The sequence below is a fragment of the Artibeus jamaicensis genome, unplaced genomic scaffold, assembly GCF_021234435.1.
Source record: "Artibeus jamaicensis isolate MK-2021 breed Jamaican fruit bat unplaced genomic scaffold, CSHL_Jam_final contig_1085, whole genome shotgun sequence".
Taxonomy (NCBI): Eukaryota; Metazoa; Chordata; class Mammalia; order Chiroptera; family Phyllostomidae; genus Artibeus; species Artibeus jamaicensis.
This window is the reverse complement of record NW_026521214.1, coordinates 1050910-1067003: the sequence shown is the minus strand read 5'-3', so window position 1 is coordinate 1067003 and position 16094 is coordinate 1050910. Positions and strand designations below refer to the sequence as shown.

The 16094-nt window shown below is 60.6% G+C and overlaps 2 protein-coding genes across 2 annotated transcripts in view; one reads left to right on the top strand and one right to left on the bottom strand.

Annotated features, from left to right (window-relative positions):
• The first annotated feature begins 435 nt into the window (after window positions 1-435).
• Window positions 436-11732, top strand: GPRIN1 (G protein regulated inducer of neurite outgrowth 1). The gene is given in 3 exon segments (XM_037164074.2): window positions 436-605; window positions 8703-8808; window positions 8811-11732. Coding segments are annotated over 3 exon segments (3198 nt in total).
• Window positions 11733-12709: 977 nt separating this feature from the next.
• CDHR2 (cadherin related family member 2) overlaps window positions 12710-16094 on the bottom strand; it is a 35445-nt gene continuing 32060 nt past the window's right edge. Inside the window, exons 29-32 of the mRNA XM_037164086.2 lie at window positions 15933-16046; window positions 15771-15851; window positions 15488-15545; window positions 12710-12934 (exon numbers count right to left, since the gene is read on the bottom strand). Of these exons, the coding sequence (XP_037019981.2) occupies window positions 12824-12934; window positions 15488-15545; window positions 15771-15851; window positions 15933-16046 (364 nt within the window). The 3' untranslated portion in view covers window positions 12710-12823. The remainder of the gene's footprint in view (window positions 12935-15487; window positions 15546-15770; window positions 15852-15932; window positions 16047-16094) is intronic.

Genomic DNA, 16094 nt, shown 5'->3' with positions numbered 1-16094 from the left:
GCGTGGGCAGCGGCGAGACAAAGGGCGGGGGCGGGGCAGGGAAAGGCCGGAAGTGCGCGCGGCCGAGGGGGAGGCGGGAAATGCCCGCGCAGTGAAAACTCGAAGGTCTCCCGAGCCTGGGTCCCCGTCCAGTCGCTGAGCGTCCGCAGACAAGTGGTTTCCCCTCTCTGAGCCCCACCTTACTTCTCGGCGAGACGTGGAAAGGGCGCTCGCCGGGCTGGATTGAGTGAGATCCGAGACCGCGCGCCCCGCCCTCGGCAGGCGCGCAGCAAAAGGGCGGCCTCTCCTCCCCCGTGTGAAATGGGAACCGGGCCCAGCGGAGCGGGGACCCCGGCAGCCCAGAGTCCGAGGTGAGGGGCGTCCCTCCCTCCTTCCGCCCCGCCGCCCCGCCGGCACCGCCCCTCGCGGATCCGAGGCCCGCTTCGGCCAGCGCGCATGCCCGGGGCGGGGCGCGGGGCAGGAGCGCCGAGCCGGCGCGGGGGACCGCGGTGCAGAGTCCGCGGGTCTGCCCGCCAGCCCGGCTGGAGGCAGCCGAGGCCGCTCGGGCGGCGGCCCCGGGACCCGGAGCGCAGCGTGCGAAGGAGACAGATCAACGGCACGGCCGGGTAAGCGCCGCGCCCGCGCCGAGCCCGCACCTGCTGCCCCTCCGGGCGGGCGGCTTAGAACCCTTTCTCTTGCGCGGGCCCTTGAGCCGCTGTCCAGGGTCCTCGAAACCCCTGGGTGGCGGGGCTTAGTCCCCGCGCGCAGCCTGGGTCTGATGCGAGCCCGGGTCCGTGTGCGCGCGCGGCCGGGGGCGGTGGGTGTCCCTGTCCAGGCTCCTGGCCGAGGCGGGGCGGGGCGGGGGCGGGTCCCGCGGTGCCTGCCGAGCCCCCATGGGGGCCCCCCCACCGGCCAGCCCGCGTGAATGTAGAATCCAGGCCTGCGCCTGGCCTCCCCGCCCGCAGCCCCTTTGTTCCGCATGGTCGTTCGGGAGGGGGCGCTTCCCGCCATGGTGGGGAGGGGGTCGGATCGAGTTGATTCATTTTTTTCCCCTAGAGCAAGCAAAGGGCCCGTGTGGCTCTGTTGTCTACGAGACATTGAGCACACTCGCTGTCCCGCACTGGGGTCCACACACACTGGGGTCCCATCCCACACTGTCACTCAGCACACGAGGCCACGGGTCCACACCCATACACTGCGCCCCTCTGTCATTCCATCACACTCGTGCACCCGACTGCCTGTGCACCCTCCCAGTGCACCTAATGGGAGCCTTGCGTACACACCCAGGCAGAGCTACGCACTCACACCAGCCATCACCAGTCACAGCACACTCAACTCGACAACACTCCCTGCCCATGCCACACTGGTCGTCGCCCTGGCCTGGCCTGCCTAGCCTCCACACCTGCTTATCATGGTGCCACTCATGTATCCCGCTCTGGAGGGGGAGTACCCTGGATTAGGCTGTCCCACTGTGTCCATTCTCTCTGTCACACACTCTCTGTCTCTTAGCTTGCTGTCCACCCTTCCCCACACTCAGTCCAAGTGTGCACACACTTGTGCCCTCTTGGAAATGGATGAATGGATGGGCCAATGGTTGGGTGGGTGGGTGAGTCGGGGGGCATTTCTGGAAGAGTTTGGCTGCCACCCCTTGCTAGGTTCTCTCTCACCTCCAGCCCCAGGCAGGAAGCTCTGCGCTCTGAGGGTGCTAGGAGACAAGAAGATGAGGGGGTACGGGCAGCAGACCAGGACTGTCAGGCACAAACAGGGACACATTCACACCTGTCAAAGCCCCACGAGACTTTGTAAGTCTCGTCACTATGGAGGTGTTCTCAGGTGCCTGGCTCCATGATGGGGAGAAATCCCAGAGGGACAGGAGCTGGCCGGCCAGGTCTGCGAGCCAGGGTGAGCATCCACAGGGCTGCTCTGTGCCTGCGCCCACCTCCGGGCCTGTGCTCACACACACCTGTGCCCACCTCCAGGCCAGCACTCCCGTGAGTGAGACTCGGAGGTCAGGTGGCCACAGGTGTGCGCACCCACAGGGTCCCAGTGGCCCCCAGGGACACAAACAGACAGGCCATCCCACACACGCAGGTGGCCCACGTGCATACCAGGCTCCTTCTGAGCACAATGCAGGAGCCACATCCTGACTCCCCAGCTGGCCTGTGCTGGCACAGACATCCGAAAGCAGTCTGCACACGGCCCTGCACACCAGGTGAGCTGGCCCCCACACCTAGGGGGTCATCTGCTCCTGTGGAATGTGTATTCACACATGTGGGTGTGTGCACGGGGAACACTCTTGCTTCGTCTCCAGAATGTTCCTGGGCACTGTTGCCTGTTGGGCCCAGGACACAGGGAGAACCCTTACCCCAAAGAGCAGAAAGGGGTTTTAAAAGTCAAGCATTAGTGTCCAGGATCTCTGCTGATCTGAGCGGGAAGAACCCAGGCTTTGGGTTCAGACACAACATGCTCTGAACCACAGTCCCCGACCTCAGCTGTGTGCCCTTGGTGTCAAGTCTTTCCTCCCTCTGACCTGTGCCCTCACCTGTGCAATGAGATGGTAATGCCCCTCATGAGAATGTTGTGGAGTCCAGATGCTAAAGGAGCCAGAGAGTGCTGGGCCCAGGGCTGAGCATGCGGTGGGTGAGGGGTGGAGCCAGGCTCTAGAGGGAGGGTGCAGGTGACTGAGGGGGCACCCAGGGCCTCTTGAAGAAGTGGCTGGATGATACTGAGGCTTCCACAAGAGCCAGGCAGGGCCCAGCAGACCCGAGGGCAGTAGACCTTCAACCCTGGGCGGGGGGGGGGGGGGGGGTTCTGCTCTTCTAAGTATAACCACAGCCCCTCCCCCAGTTCACAGACTGGGAAAGACTTACCCAAAGTCACAGAGCAGGACCATGACTAAGCTCAGCCTTGTCCCCACATCTTTCTAGCCTCTGGCCAGGCTCTCGGACCTACCCCAAACCTGATCCCAAGTGGGAGAACCTTGAGCTGGGAGTCGAGAAGCGAGCCTCTTCAGGGGGGCCTTGTGGAAGAGGCGTGTGAGTGGCTGGGCTGTGCCTGCCTCTCAGGACCTCAGCCTCCTCCTCTGAAAAGTGAGAACACGCCTGTGTGGCAGGTGCACGGGGTCTGCACAGAAATACAGTAAGGGCTTGTGTGTGAGGTCACTTCCCACCTTTCTCGGTATCTAGGTCAAGGGTCAGAACTCAGGCGGCTACAGGCCAGGCGGATAACAAGCATGAGGGGCTGGCTATGAGAAAAATAGTGGTACAAACTTAGTGGCCAATGACAACTGATAGTTGGCCTCCGCATTCAAGCACTGTAGGGAGGGGTGGAGACTGTGGCTAATTGGAGAACACACCCCCAGCTAGTGCTCGGCTCCAGCGGATGGTCATCACGCAGGAAGCACACAGAGAATGCCAAATTTTAGTTTTCCAAGAGGAGCTGCAAATTGTATTTTTGCTGAAATCTTCTAATTTTTAAAAGTTAATTCCTTTGAAAAAAATGTGTTAACATTCTGGGTCAAACACATGTATTTGAGGCCCGGGTTTGCTGATTCTTGCCTCTGCTGCAGGCCTGTCCCCCCACTCCCGCCCCCTCCTTGTCCCCGCCCCTGCCCCCTCTGGGGAGCACAGCTGGGCTCTGACAGGGTGAGTGGATAAACACAGGCCTTCCACACACACAGCCCGCCCTGCAGTGCAGGGCTAGGCACACCCCTCAGCTTCAACTCTCACAGCGACCTGCGGGTGCAGGGTGTGTGAGTCCGCCAGGGCCCCCAGCCGGAAGAAAGCACTCACCTGAGGTCACACAGCTGGCGTGTGGAGAGCTGCCCTGACCTCCTGCAAGGCCACACCCAGGAGGAGGGAGCTGCTGGAGGGGCCGGTGTGGGGGCCCCCCGGGGCTGGGTCACACTCTGAGCACCCGTCCGACAGCCCCCGGCTGACTCCTTCCAGGCTGACCCCTCCCAGCTCCGTTCCTAGCTCCCCCTGCTCTACCTCCCAGGCAGCTGTTAAATTCCTTTTTCCCAGAAGAGGAAACTGAGGTTGGGAGAGGCCGGCTTGGCTGGCAGACCCAGTCCTCACCAGGACCTGGTCCCTCTCTCTCTGCCACCCACCCAGTCTCTCTGGCTTGTACAAGTGCCCTTTCCTGTAGCCCAAAGGACCAGATAGACCAGGGTCTCCAGCGAGGGGCTTGGGGCGTCCGAGCTGGCCCATGGAAGTGAGTTTTTTGACCTGCGAGGTGTGTTTTAAATTAACCAACATTTAAAGCACAGAAGAATCCAGGTTAAACAACGGCAACTGGCCCTGCAGGAGCCACGCGCACTTTCCTGCTGAGACGCCCCAGGGGGCCCCGGCCCATGCGGTGCAACAGGTTGGAACATCGTCCCATAAACCAAACGGCTGTGGGTTTGATTCTTGGTCGGGGCCCACGTCTGGGTTCGGACTTCAAGCCCTGGTCCTGCACTTACAATCCCAGGTCCGGGCGCAAACAGAAGATAGTGTGTCAGTGTTTCTCTCTCTCCCTACCCATCTCTCTAAAAGCAATGAAAAAAAGTCCTTGGGTGGGAACCAAAAAAGACACCCAGGGGTTTCCCAGCACCCTTAGGATATACTCCTGCTCCTCCCCCAAGACCTGAGTGATGGGCTCCCCCTGACTCCTCCCCTCCTAAGGCCACGCAGGCCTTTCCATGGCTCCCTCAGCCGTTACCTCCTCAGAGGGGCCTTCCTGAACCATAAGCCAGCTGCCCACTCCTTATCTTCACGACATCTATTATTATTTGAAGTTACATAATTTATTTGCTTGCTTGGGAATTGGTCTCCCCCAATCTTTCCACAACTGGAAGTCAGGGACCGTGAATTTCTTACTCACTGCTGTGTCCCCAGTACCAAGAGCATGTTTACAACATTGCATATGTGCTAGACAAGTGTTGAATTACTCAATGAATTCCTAATTAGCTAGTAGAACTCAGTGCTGAAAGGGGCCAGTGCTCTCTAGTTTGCCGCAGTCCCCACCATTCCCTCTCGCTCTTTAGTCTTTAATCACCTCACTCTGCTGTTTTTCTTATGGGAGTAAAATACTTATCAGTGCTCACATCACCACGTAGTGGCAGAAAAATGAAGACGGCCGCAGTCCATACCACTCAGATCAGATGCCTGTCCAACCCCCATGGGTCGGGGACCTTCCAGCTCATTTTCATGCTGCTGACAACCAGCTCCAACAACAGAACTCACAGCTGCTCCTGGCCATTCCCCCATAAGTGCCACAAGCACCCAGTTCACCTCCCCAAACCCAGTGCCCACTGTCCTCTGCAAAACTGCCCCTTCCCCTGTGTCCCCAATTCGGTGATGACCCCCTCCCACCCCCAGGTCCCATAAGCCCAAAGCCTGCAGACCCAGCAGTGAACAGGAGGAGCTGAGTCCCCCATCCAGGGATCTGAGGTCTAAAGGGCTAAGTGCTGGCGTGGCTCAGTGGGTTGAGCACCAGCCTGCAAACCGAAAGGTCGCTGGTTTGATTCCCAGTCAGGGCAATTGGCTGCGTTGCAGGCCAGGTCCCTGGCTCAGGGGCGTGCAAAAAGCAACCAGTAGATGTTTCTCTCCCTCTCTTTTTCCCTCTCTTCCTCTCTCTCTAAAATAAAAACAAAATTTTTTAAATAAATAAAATAGAATAAAGGGATAGGTACACAGCGACATGAGCCTGGTTCAGGGAAAACAAAGGCTGTGGGAACCCGAGGAGCCGGTGGGCAGAGAAGGCTCACAGAGGAGGAGGCAGCTACCCTGAGCCCTGACAGCGGGGTGAGAGTCGGGCAGGAGGGTGTGGGGAGGCTGCCGTGGGAAAGGTGTGAGGCCACAGGGGAGCCCAAAGGTGGTGTGTGTGTGCACGTGTGATGAATATGGGTGTGTGCATGCATGTATGTGTGCGTGAATATGGGTATGTGTGCGTGGATATGGGTGTGTGGGGGCATGAATATAGTTATGTGTGTGTGGATATGTGAGTGGATATGGGTGTGTGTGCATGAATATAGGTGTGTTTGTGTGGCTATGGGTGTGTGCATGTGTGGGTATGGGTGTGTTTGTGTGTATGTGTGCATGAATATGGGTGTGTGTTCATGGCTATGGGTGCATGTGCATGGCTATGGGTGTGTGTGGGTATGTGCGTGAATAAGTGTGCAAGCATGTGTGAGTGAATATGGGTGTGTGTGCATGTGTGCATGTGCAAGCACATGCTTTGGAGTAGAGAGCACACACTAAATGGCACAGCCAGCAGGTCAGTACGGTTTCAGGGGCTTGGAAGCACATTATGGAGTTGGACTTGACCCTAAGGGTACTAGGGAATCATTGAAGGTTTCTTTCTTGTTTTGTTTTGTAAATACGTCATAACCCAAACTGCGACTTCACAGTGGGTCATACACGACAGTCTCTTCCTCTGCCAAACCGCCGGCCTCCCCTCCCAGAGGCAATGTGGAAAGGCCGTCTCCGTAACTAGGCCACAGACATGTGCCTGTCCATCCCCAGCTCTTTCCACCTGTTCCATGGAGGGCATCTTTCCCCATCACTCTGCACATCCTGACAGCTCTGTGGGGTCCCAGTGCTTATCCCGCACCTCCCAAGCCCACTTCCCAGTTTTCTCCTCACTGCCGGCCCTGTCCTCGTGCTCCCTCCACGTACGACTGTCCCTGGAGGTGGACCTGCTGGACCAAACACTGTGTGCCCTGGAAACCCTGATAGAAATTGATAAATGTCCTTCCAAAAAGGTTACAGCCACTGTACTTCCCCAGCGAGAGCCCAGGGAAGCAGACTGCACAGAATGGCACGGCTGCACCAACATCCGAAAAGAGCTTTCAGTCACTCGTTCATGCCACACGTTTATTGGGAGCTACTAGCTTACTACCTGCCCGCCGCTGTCCCCAACCCTGAGGAGACATCGGCAAACACCACAAAGCCCCCTCCTGGAGCTGACATCCTTCGGGCACATCGTAGGCAACAAACCGACATGACATGTCATGTGGTGACAGGTTCTCGGAAGCAGATCTGAGCAGGGCGAGGGGACATGAGGCGCCAGGCGGTGCTGGGGCCAAGACCATTGTACCGGACGGGCAGAGGCGGGCCGTGCAGGGGGCGGGCGGGAGGGCACTCCAGGCAGAGGACGAGGCCGGTGTTCAAGGCTCAGCCAGGCGGCCAGTGTGGCCGAAGCAGCATAATCAAGGGATAGGTACCGGCACCAGAACATGCAGTCTCATGGGCCACTCTAAGGAGGTTACTTTTACTCTGCATGAGATGGGGAGACACCTGTGTGGTTCTGAGCACAGGAGGCACCTGGTCTACCTTGGGTCTGGTATGGTCCCTCTGGCTGCTGTGTGGAGAATGAGCTGTTTGGGGTGAACGGAAAAGCAGGGATGAATGGCCCAGATGGCAGACGGTGTGAGTTAAGCTCAGGGTGGTGGCCAGGTTCTAGACACACTGTGAAAGTAGATCCATTCTGTTTTGCTGATGGATGGGGGGTGGACCATGAGAGAAAGTCAAGGGTGACACTAGGGACTTTGGCCTGAGCACTGCGAGGTGGATTTGGGGACAAGGGCAGGAAGAGTGGGTTTGGGCTGTGGCAGCTGGCTGTGTAATGGAACAGGGGTGCTCACAGACCCAGCAGCCTGCCCGGCCCCTCTCCCTGGCTGTCCCCCAGACACCACACACTTGGATTGTCCAAAACACAACTCCCCCTTTCCCCATATCTCCCGCCCAGCACCATTGCCTGGCAACACACCCACCCCAGCCAGACTCCTGTGGTCCACCCCCACCGTCACCCCCTCCAGCCAGCTGGCTCCTGTCAGCTTCCCCTCAGAGCTCTCAGCTGCCGACCCCATTCTCTGGGACCCGTCCTGGACCCTCTCTCACCTGGGCTGCTGCAGCTGCTCCGGCCTGCGGCTGAGTGGAGAACGGGATGAGTGAAAGGCTGACTGAATGGCTGACCAGCCTCCCCGCAGGTCCGGGCCAGCCCCTCTCCTCCAGCACAGCCTCCACACCATTCCAGAGCGATCTCTGAAAAGAGATCATCGACTGTGTCCCTCCTGTGAACATGAACTATTCAAAGCTCCCCAGGGCCTGCACAGGCATATCTTGTTTGGCTGCCAGTGTTGTGGTTTTTTCTTTTTAATCTTGCATTAATTAGGATATTTTACATTAAAGAGCCGGGTTCCCCACTTCTCACCGGCACTGCCAGGATGCCTTTCTCCAGAGCAGTCTGGGCGGCAGGGCAGAGGCCCCCTGGGCAGCGCGCACGCTCCCCTTTGCTGTAGTCCTCGCCACTCCCCACCGTTTTATACCCAGCCTGCTTCCCTCGCTTCAGTTCCCCGCCTGGCCCCAACGGCATCAGACATTGTCACCCGTGGGCTAGAGGACAGAAGCATAATTTCTAGTAGCGTGTTCCATGGGCTGGGCAGCCCAGGGAGGGGGCGGGGTGACAGCAGATGAAGTCAGAAAGTCAGGCCGCGGCCAGGTGTGGTGGGCCCTGAGGACCACCTTAGGAAATTCAGGGTTCCTGGGAGCAGTGAAGCAGCGCATGGATGGGCTCATGTTTTCAGGCCAGGCTCTCTGGACAGCAGGGGACCGGATGGGGGTGGAGAATCTGGTGGGGAGGCCTGGCCCCAGGAGGAGAGTGAGAGAGAGACAGGCAGCCGGAGGAGGCCCCGCCCTCTGGGTCTGCCCGAGTCTGAGCCTGTTCTCTCTGTGTTTCAGAGCCAGACCGAAGCTTGGGGCTGCAGCTCCGTCACGCGGGCCGTTGGGCGGTGCTGAAGAGCCAGCCTGGTTCCAGGGGCTTCGAAAGGGCTCGTCCCCGAGGACCTCAGCCCTCAGCCCTCAGCCCTCAGCTGCCCGCAGGATGGGCACCAAGGGACTGGGTGCCCGGCCATGAGGGATTACCGCCCCTCTCCGCTGAAGGCCAGCGTGGTTGCACCTGGGCACAGCCCTGCTCACAGCCTTGGCATGGACTCCAGACACAGCAGCCCCAGTGGGGCCGGGGGAGGGGCCTCCTGCTCTGATGGTCCTGGCGGGAGCTTGGCCTGCCCACCCCTGACCTGCGTTCCTCCCCAGGAGGCAGCCACCGAGGAGACAGTGGGGACACATGGAGCCTCGATCTCTGGGACACCAGAAGTCACCTTCTCTGGAAAGCCAGAGCCTGTGTCCTCAGTGAAAACTGACCCCTCACCCTTGGAGGACAGAAATCCTATGTTTTCGGAGAAGATGGACTCCAAGTCTTCAGAGCAGGCAGATTCTACTTCCACAGGACAGGAAGATGCCGGGCCCTTGAGAAAGGCAGGCCCCATGTGCATGGGAAAGGCGGAGCCTGCAGTCCTGGGGAAGGGGGATCCTGTGGCTTCTGGAAGAATGGATCCTGGGGCCCCAAGACAGGAGGGTCCTGGATCCTGGGGAGGGGCAGACCCTGCGTGCTTGAGCAAGGTGGACCAAGCATCGCCGAGGAGCGGGGATCCCACACCCTCAGCCACAGTGGACTCTGCGTGCCCGAGACAGGAGGAACCCAGGGATTCGGGACAAAAGCTTCCTGGGTCCTCAGAAGAAGCGGGTGCTGCACCTGCAGGCAAGGTGGATCTTGGGTCCTTGGGAAAGAGAGACCCCGGACCCTCAGGAAAGGTGCATCCCAGGTCCTCGGAAAACACCGAGTCTGCACCTGCAGACAAGGCAGGTCCTGGGTCTGCTGGAAAGCTAACTCCAGGGTCATCAGGCAAAATCGAGCCTGCATCCCCCGGAACAGTGGCTCTGGAGCCGGCAGCGGGGGGCCGACTCCTGGAGAAGACAGGCCCTGTGCCTGCGGGAAATGTGAAAACTGCATCCCCTGCCAAAGAGGACCCTCCGCCCCTGGGAGTGATGGACGCTGCTGCCTCAGGAAAGGCAGACCCTGTGTCTGAGGGAATGACCAAAACCGGGTCTGCTGGACAGGCGGCGGCTGTGTCTTTAAGCGAGGTGGGTCCAGTCTCTCTGGGAAAGGTGGACCCCGCGTCCTCGGGAAAGCCAGAGCCCTGGTCTCCTGGGCAGGCCAAACCGATGTCTGTGGGAGGGACAGAAACTGTGTCCACGGGGAAGGGGCACCCAGGCTCCTCCAGAAAGGCGGGCCCCATCAGTGCTGTGGGAAGTATAAAAACACCGTGTTCTGGAAAAGTGAATCCTGAATCTTCAGGGAAGATAGACCCTGTGGCCTCAGTTCCAGGGGACCCCAAGCTCCTGGGAACAGTGGGACCCTCGTCCTCTGTAGAAGCCGAGGCAGCAACTGGGGGGAAAGCAGCTCTGCTGTCCTCAGAAAAGGCAGGTCCTGTGACCTCTGGGAAGCTGAGTCCCACGGGCTCAGGGAAGGCCGATCCCCCCGCCTGGGGCAAGGTGGACCCCGTGAGCCGGGGGAAGGCAGAAATCCTGCCCCCAGGAAAGGCGACAGACTCTGTGTCTTCAGGAGAGGTGGCCCCCCCAACTCTAGGGAAAACAGTCCTCGAACCCTCGGGAAAAGCAGGAGCTGTCCCAGAGGAAAAAGTGGGTCCCCTGCCTCCAGAGAAGGGGGACCCTGAGAACTCCACGAAGGTGGACCCCAGGGCCTCGGGGAACGCAGAACCCAAGTCCCAGGGCAAAGCAGTGACAAAGCCCCCTGAGCAGGAGGGTCCCAATTCAACAGGAAAAGCAGAGGCTGCGACTCATCAAGAGAAGCCCCTGGCCTTGGAGAAGGGGGATCCTGGACCCTCAGGAACAGCAGACTCTGTTGCCTCTGGGAAGGTGGAGCCTGTAGCCCTGGGGAAGTCCGACTCTGCACCACCTGGGGGAAAAGTGGAGCCCACTTCCTTGGGGAATGTGGCCCCCTTAACTCTAGATGGGGCAGAGGCCTCTCTCCCCTGGCAGTCAGATAGTAAAGCTTGCGGCTCCGCCTATTCTCCCTCGGGTGCTAGCAGCGGTGGGGACTGCGTAGAACCCGCGCCAGCGACAAGCACAGAGGCCCGCAGTCTGGGGCAGAAAGAACCCGTCGCCGCTGGGGCCCAGGGAAGCCCCGGCCCGGAGACTGAAGCGCCCCCACCTGGGCCGCGAACTCGTGACAACTTCACTAAGGCGCCGTCGTGGGATGCCAGCGCCCCGCCGCCACGCGAGGACGCGGGCACTCAGGCGGGCGCTCAGCCCTGCGTGTCAGTGGCTGTGAGCCCCATGTCTCCGCAGGAAGGTTCGGGCGGCCCGGCCTTCAGCTTCCAGCCGGCGCCGCGCGAGCCCAGCCCCGCGCCTAGGCAGCCGTCGCGCCGAGACGCGGGCCTGCAGGTGTCGATGGGGGCCGCGGAGACGCGCTCTGTGGCCACCGGGCCCATGACGCCGCAGGCCGCAGTGCCTCCCGCCCCGCCGCCCGCCTTCCCCGAGGTGCGGGTGCGGCCCGGCTCGGTGCTGGCTGCCGCAGTGGCGCCCCCGGAGGCGGCCGAGCCCGTTCGCGATGTGAGCTGGGACGAAAAGGGCATGACGTGGGAGGTGTACGGCGCCGCCATGGAGGTGGAGGTGCTGGGGATGGCCATCCAGAAACATCTGGAGCGACAGATCGAGGAGCACGGCCGCCAAGGGGCACCCGCGCCGCCGCCCGCCGCCCGCCCGGGCCCGGGCCCGGGCCGTGCAGGCTCAGTGCGCACCGCGCCCCCGGAGGGCAACGCCAAGCGCCCGCCTGGCCTGTTCCGCGCGTTGCTGCAGAGCGTGCGCCGGCCGCGGTGCTGCTCCCGGGCGGGACCCACGGCTGAGTGATATGCCTCGCTTTTGTACGCCGGGGTTTCCAACCTCAGGCTCCCTTCTTGACCCGAGGCCTCTGCGAGGTAGGGGCAGCCTCTGGGGCCTTCTCACTCCACCCTCTCCTCTTCTTTCCCCTACTACACAAATGAGCCCGCTCTACCCAACTCCCTCCTGGTCGGGAGTCCACAAGTCGAACCCTGACACCCGACTTGTCCCCTCACCACTCTCTGCTCCACTCCTTCCGGGTTACCCCTGAGGGACCTGCTCCATATCCCCCAGGCCTGAGAGCTGAGACAGGCTCCTGGGATGTCCAGGCTGCTGGCTGCCGCCGGTGGCAGCCAGGTTCCCAGAATGGGAGATTGTGCGCAAAACCTCCAAGTGTGCAAGGATTGGTGCGTGAGGCCCCAGAGTGTGCAAGGCTCTGAATGTGAGGCCCTGAGTGAGTGTGAGTGCGTGTGCTCACCACGGGCTGGCCCCCATGGCCCGGGCATCTCTTGCATGCTGGTAGTCAGTCATCCCCGATCCCCGCCTCCCCTCCCCAGGCCCAACCCAGCCCTATGTCCACCCTCACGGGACATGGTTCCAGATCAGGGGGGCGGGAGGGGTGGGGGCGGCAGCTGCAGGCGCGCCCTGGCCCTACAGTTGAAAGGAGAGATACAGAAAGGTCAGAGGGCCTCGGATAGGTCTGGGGATAACAGCCAAGGTTGCAGAAGGTCTCAGGCCTCCGGCAGCCCGGTCTTAGGCACCTGGGGCAGAATGGCAAGCTCATTGTGCAACCACAGCTGCCCATCAAAGGCCTCCCTCCCCAGCCCCCCGCTGCCCTGTGCTGTGCGCCCCACAAGTCCCTGAGGACCACGCAGAGCCTCTGTCCTCACCCCTCCAGCCTTGGTTTTTGGCTGCAAACTGTCACAATATACATTGGTAATAAAATTTTCCCCCAACACTTGTCAGCTGTGATTGGCTACCAGCAGAAGGAGGCAATCATGGTCCATCACTGTGATATATTACTATGTTCGGGGAGGGTAGGTGTAGTATAGGGGAGCAGGGTCTCTTCCAAGGTAGACCAGAGCATGGGGGCCCGTGCCGGGCTCCGAGGCATGGCCCCATCACAGGTCCGTGGTGTCCAGGCCGGCGTTGGTGAGGCCCACCTGCCTTTCAGCCAGCACCACGCTCAGGGGCTCTATCTCCGGCTCCACCGTACTGTGCAGGGGCTCCTTCTGTACGAAGAGAGGGGGGACATGAAGGCTGGGGCAAGGTGGAGTGATCTCCCCGGGCCCTAGAACCAGATGGTTCCATGGCTGGAGTCCTACCCTGCGCCTCTAGGGACCTCAGTTCCCTGGCCGTATCCCAGAGGTGCCTGTGGCCACTGGAAGTACGGATGGGCTGAAGCAAAGGGCTGGAAATGGGGCAGGGGCTCCTCTGGCCTTTGCCTCACCCATGGACACAGTGGCCTTTGCCCGGTCCTGAATAATGCCCGTCCAGCACAGGTCCTGCCACCCACCCCACCGTGGGTGCTGTGCTGGGTGCCTTCCATCCATTACCTGACCCACCCACAGGAACCCCCTGAGGGAGGAGTCCTGTGCCCCATTCTCCAGATGTGGAAAGGGAGGCCTGGACGGCTCTCACGGCCAGCCAGGGGCAGAGCAGGACTGGGGCAGCTGCTGGCTTTGCCTGCCATGGAGTCGGAATGCAGCACTGCACAGCCTCTGGTTCAGGGGGAGCCCCCAGGCTACACCCAGGGTCCTGCCCTGCTCACTGTGGGGCGCAGGCGCATACCACCCCACATGACGTGCTGCACACACACACAGTTGGTCACTGAAACCTCACAGGTGGCCCCTGCAGGGAGCCAGCCAGCCCCCAGCCTCAGCCTCCAGGCTCAGCCTCTCTACAGCAGAGACCTCCCGGGGCAGACCCCCCACACTCTTCCCTAGGGTGGGCGCTCTAAGGGCTTTTTCAGACTGGAGCTGTTCTGGTCCCTGGTGAAGAGGGGAGCATCTGAGGGGCCCCAGCTCAGGCTAAACACCCTCCTTGTGCCCCCTGGAGCCCTCGCCACAAACCCCTGCGGGGGCCGTGGGCACCATGCAGCCCAGGAAACGGAGAGGGGGCCCAGGAGACCAAACCCCTCGGTTCTAGCCTGCCTTGGCCGCCCAAGCATCCCGACCGTGGGCAAGGCAGTACCCCTCCCTGGCCTCGTTGCTTAAAAAGATAGAGTTGGGCGACCCCTCAGGTTTCTCATACCTTCCACACAAACACAGAGGTCTGGGGTGAGTCAGGGCAACAGGGATAGAAGGGAAAATGCCCCTCGCTGTGCTCCCCACTCAGCCAAAGGAAAGAGAGGGGGTCAGCCAGTTCCTAAGAAGGCCCCGTGGCCCCCTGGGCCTGCCCACTGCTACAGGCCAGTGGGTCGAGCCTCAGGCAGCATCTGGAAATGTAAGGACCCTCTGCCACAGTAGGACAGCTCAGCTCAACTCTCTCCTGGCTCCGGAGGCTCTGGGTGGCCAGGCCCCTCCCTCTCCAGACCCTCCAGAGCTCTCTGCCCTGCCCAGCCCCGTTGCTCTGCCCAGCCCCCAGCCCTCTGGGGGTCAGCTTTGACCTCACTGGGAGCCCCCCGTGCGGTCACAATACTGTTCGCTTCTGCTGTAGTCCCCCACAAGTGTGTTCACTGCAGTTTTCGCCTGAAACCGTCTTCACCCAGAATGAGCTGTTCCCCCAGAGACCCCTGCCACTTCCTGGTTGCTGGGATAGCCACCGATGCTCACATCCCGGGGCCCGTTTGGAGGCCTCCACGTGACAGCCAGGTCCCTGTGCGGCATTCTGGTATTTTGTGGCGCCCAAGAGGCTTTGCTGGGCCAGGTCCTTCAGTGTAAGGCATCAGCGAGGCCATTACGTACTGAAGGAAGGATGGGGCCTCGGAGAGCAGAGCACAGCTGAGGGCAGGATGCAGACGGCAGCAGATACCCAACCCCTCTCCCGATGCACAGAGATGGCAGATCATTAAGGTTCAGGGGACCTTAGAGCTTCTACTCCGATGACTGTTTTCAAAATGGGAAGGATCGAGAAGGTCGTTCCTTTGGGCTCTCGTGCCCCACCCCTCCAGGAGGAGGGCCCACCTCCCGCCCCGCCACAGCTCTCCCTGCGAGCTTCTCAATCCTGCCTGCACATGAGCACCCTGGAGCTTTAACAGCTCGCTCCCACTGGACGTCCTCAGCCATCGGATCCAAGTCCCTGGGCTGTGACCTGCTAAGTCTAAAGAGCTCCCCACGTGTGTCCAATCAGCAGACCCGGCTGTGTGAATTCTTGAGCTAACAGAACCAGCTAAGCTAGTGAACAAATGATGGTGCTATTGTTTATTTGTGCCTACCTGCTCTCCTTTGCTAGGTTATAGTCACCTCCAGATCTCTTGCCCCCTACCCTGCTGCTTTTCCATAAGGGACATAAAGGCAGGGACCAGATATTTCAGCCTTTGCTTTGTGCCAGCTGGTTTTGTACTCACTCTATTGCACCCTCACAACAGCCCTGTGTGGCTGGTGCTCCAATCACTATTTACAGGTGACAGAGCAGAGCGAGAGGGAGAAGCCACCCACCCAGGGTCACTGCAAACAGTAGAGGAGCAGAGATTGAATCCCATTCCAAAGCTGTAAGGCGTCCGGCGCCAGGAGCAAGGACATGCCCGAGTCAGCAGCCACTCCTTCAGCTCTGTTCTGAGCCCACCCCTTCCGAGAAGGACCCCCAGTCAGAACCCCTGGGCAAGGACTCCTCCCCCCTCTTGCCTTGATTTCCTGTTTGCTCTTTTCCAGATCCACAGAGTTGTCATCCAGGGAGTTGAGGCTGTGGGGGAGATGGTGGGGTTCAGACAGTTGGCAGGCCCAGTCCTTCCTGTCTGTGGCCAAGAACCACCACTGCCTCTACTACCTTCTCTGCCTCACCATTAGCACCACCATGATCACCACCGCCACCACCACCATCACCAGCAACAACAACACCATCACCATCATCATTATATCACCATCACCACCACCACCCACCAGCACGGCCGTGAGTTGTGCTGCTCACCTGAGATGGTCCATGTCACTGGAGGAAGACTGGGACTCGAAGCCCAGGTCCTTGGTGGAGAGGTTCAGCACGGGGTTGGCCCTGGAGGGGAGGCCCAGTCAAGTGGCCGTGGGCCTCAGCCGCCCTGGAGGGCCTCTCGCCCACCCTTGGAGCCCCACTCACCGGTCAGTGGTGTACATGTTGGTCCCAGGGATGGCTAAGGCTGCGGGCATCACCCCTGCTGCTGTTTTCCGGGCCTCCTTGGCAGCCTTTACAGCCCGAAGCTGCCTCTGGTAGCTGTGGGGAGACAGGAAGTGGGGGTTACTACTTTCCCTGGTCACCCAC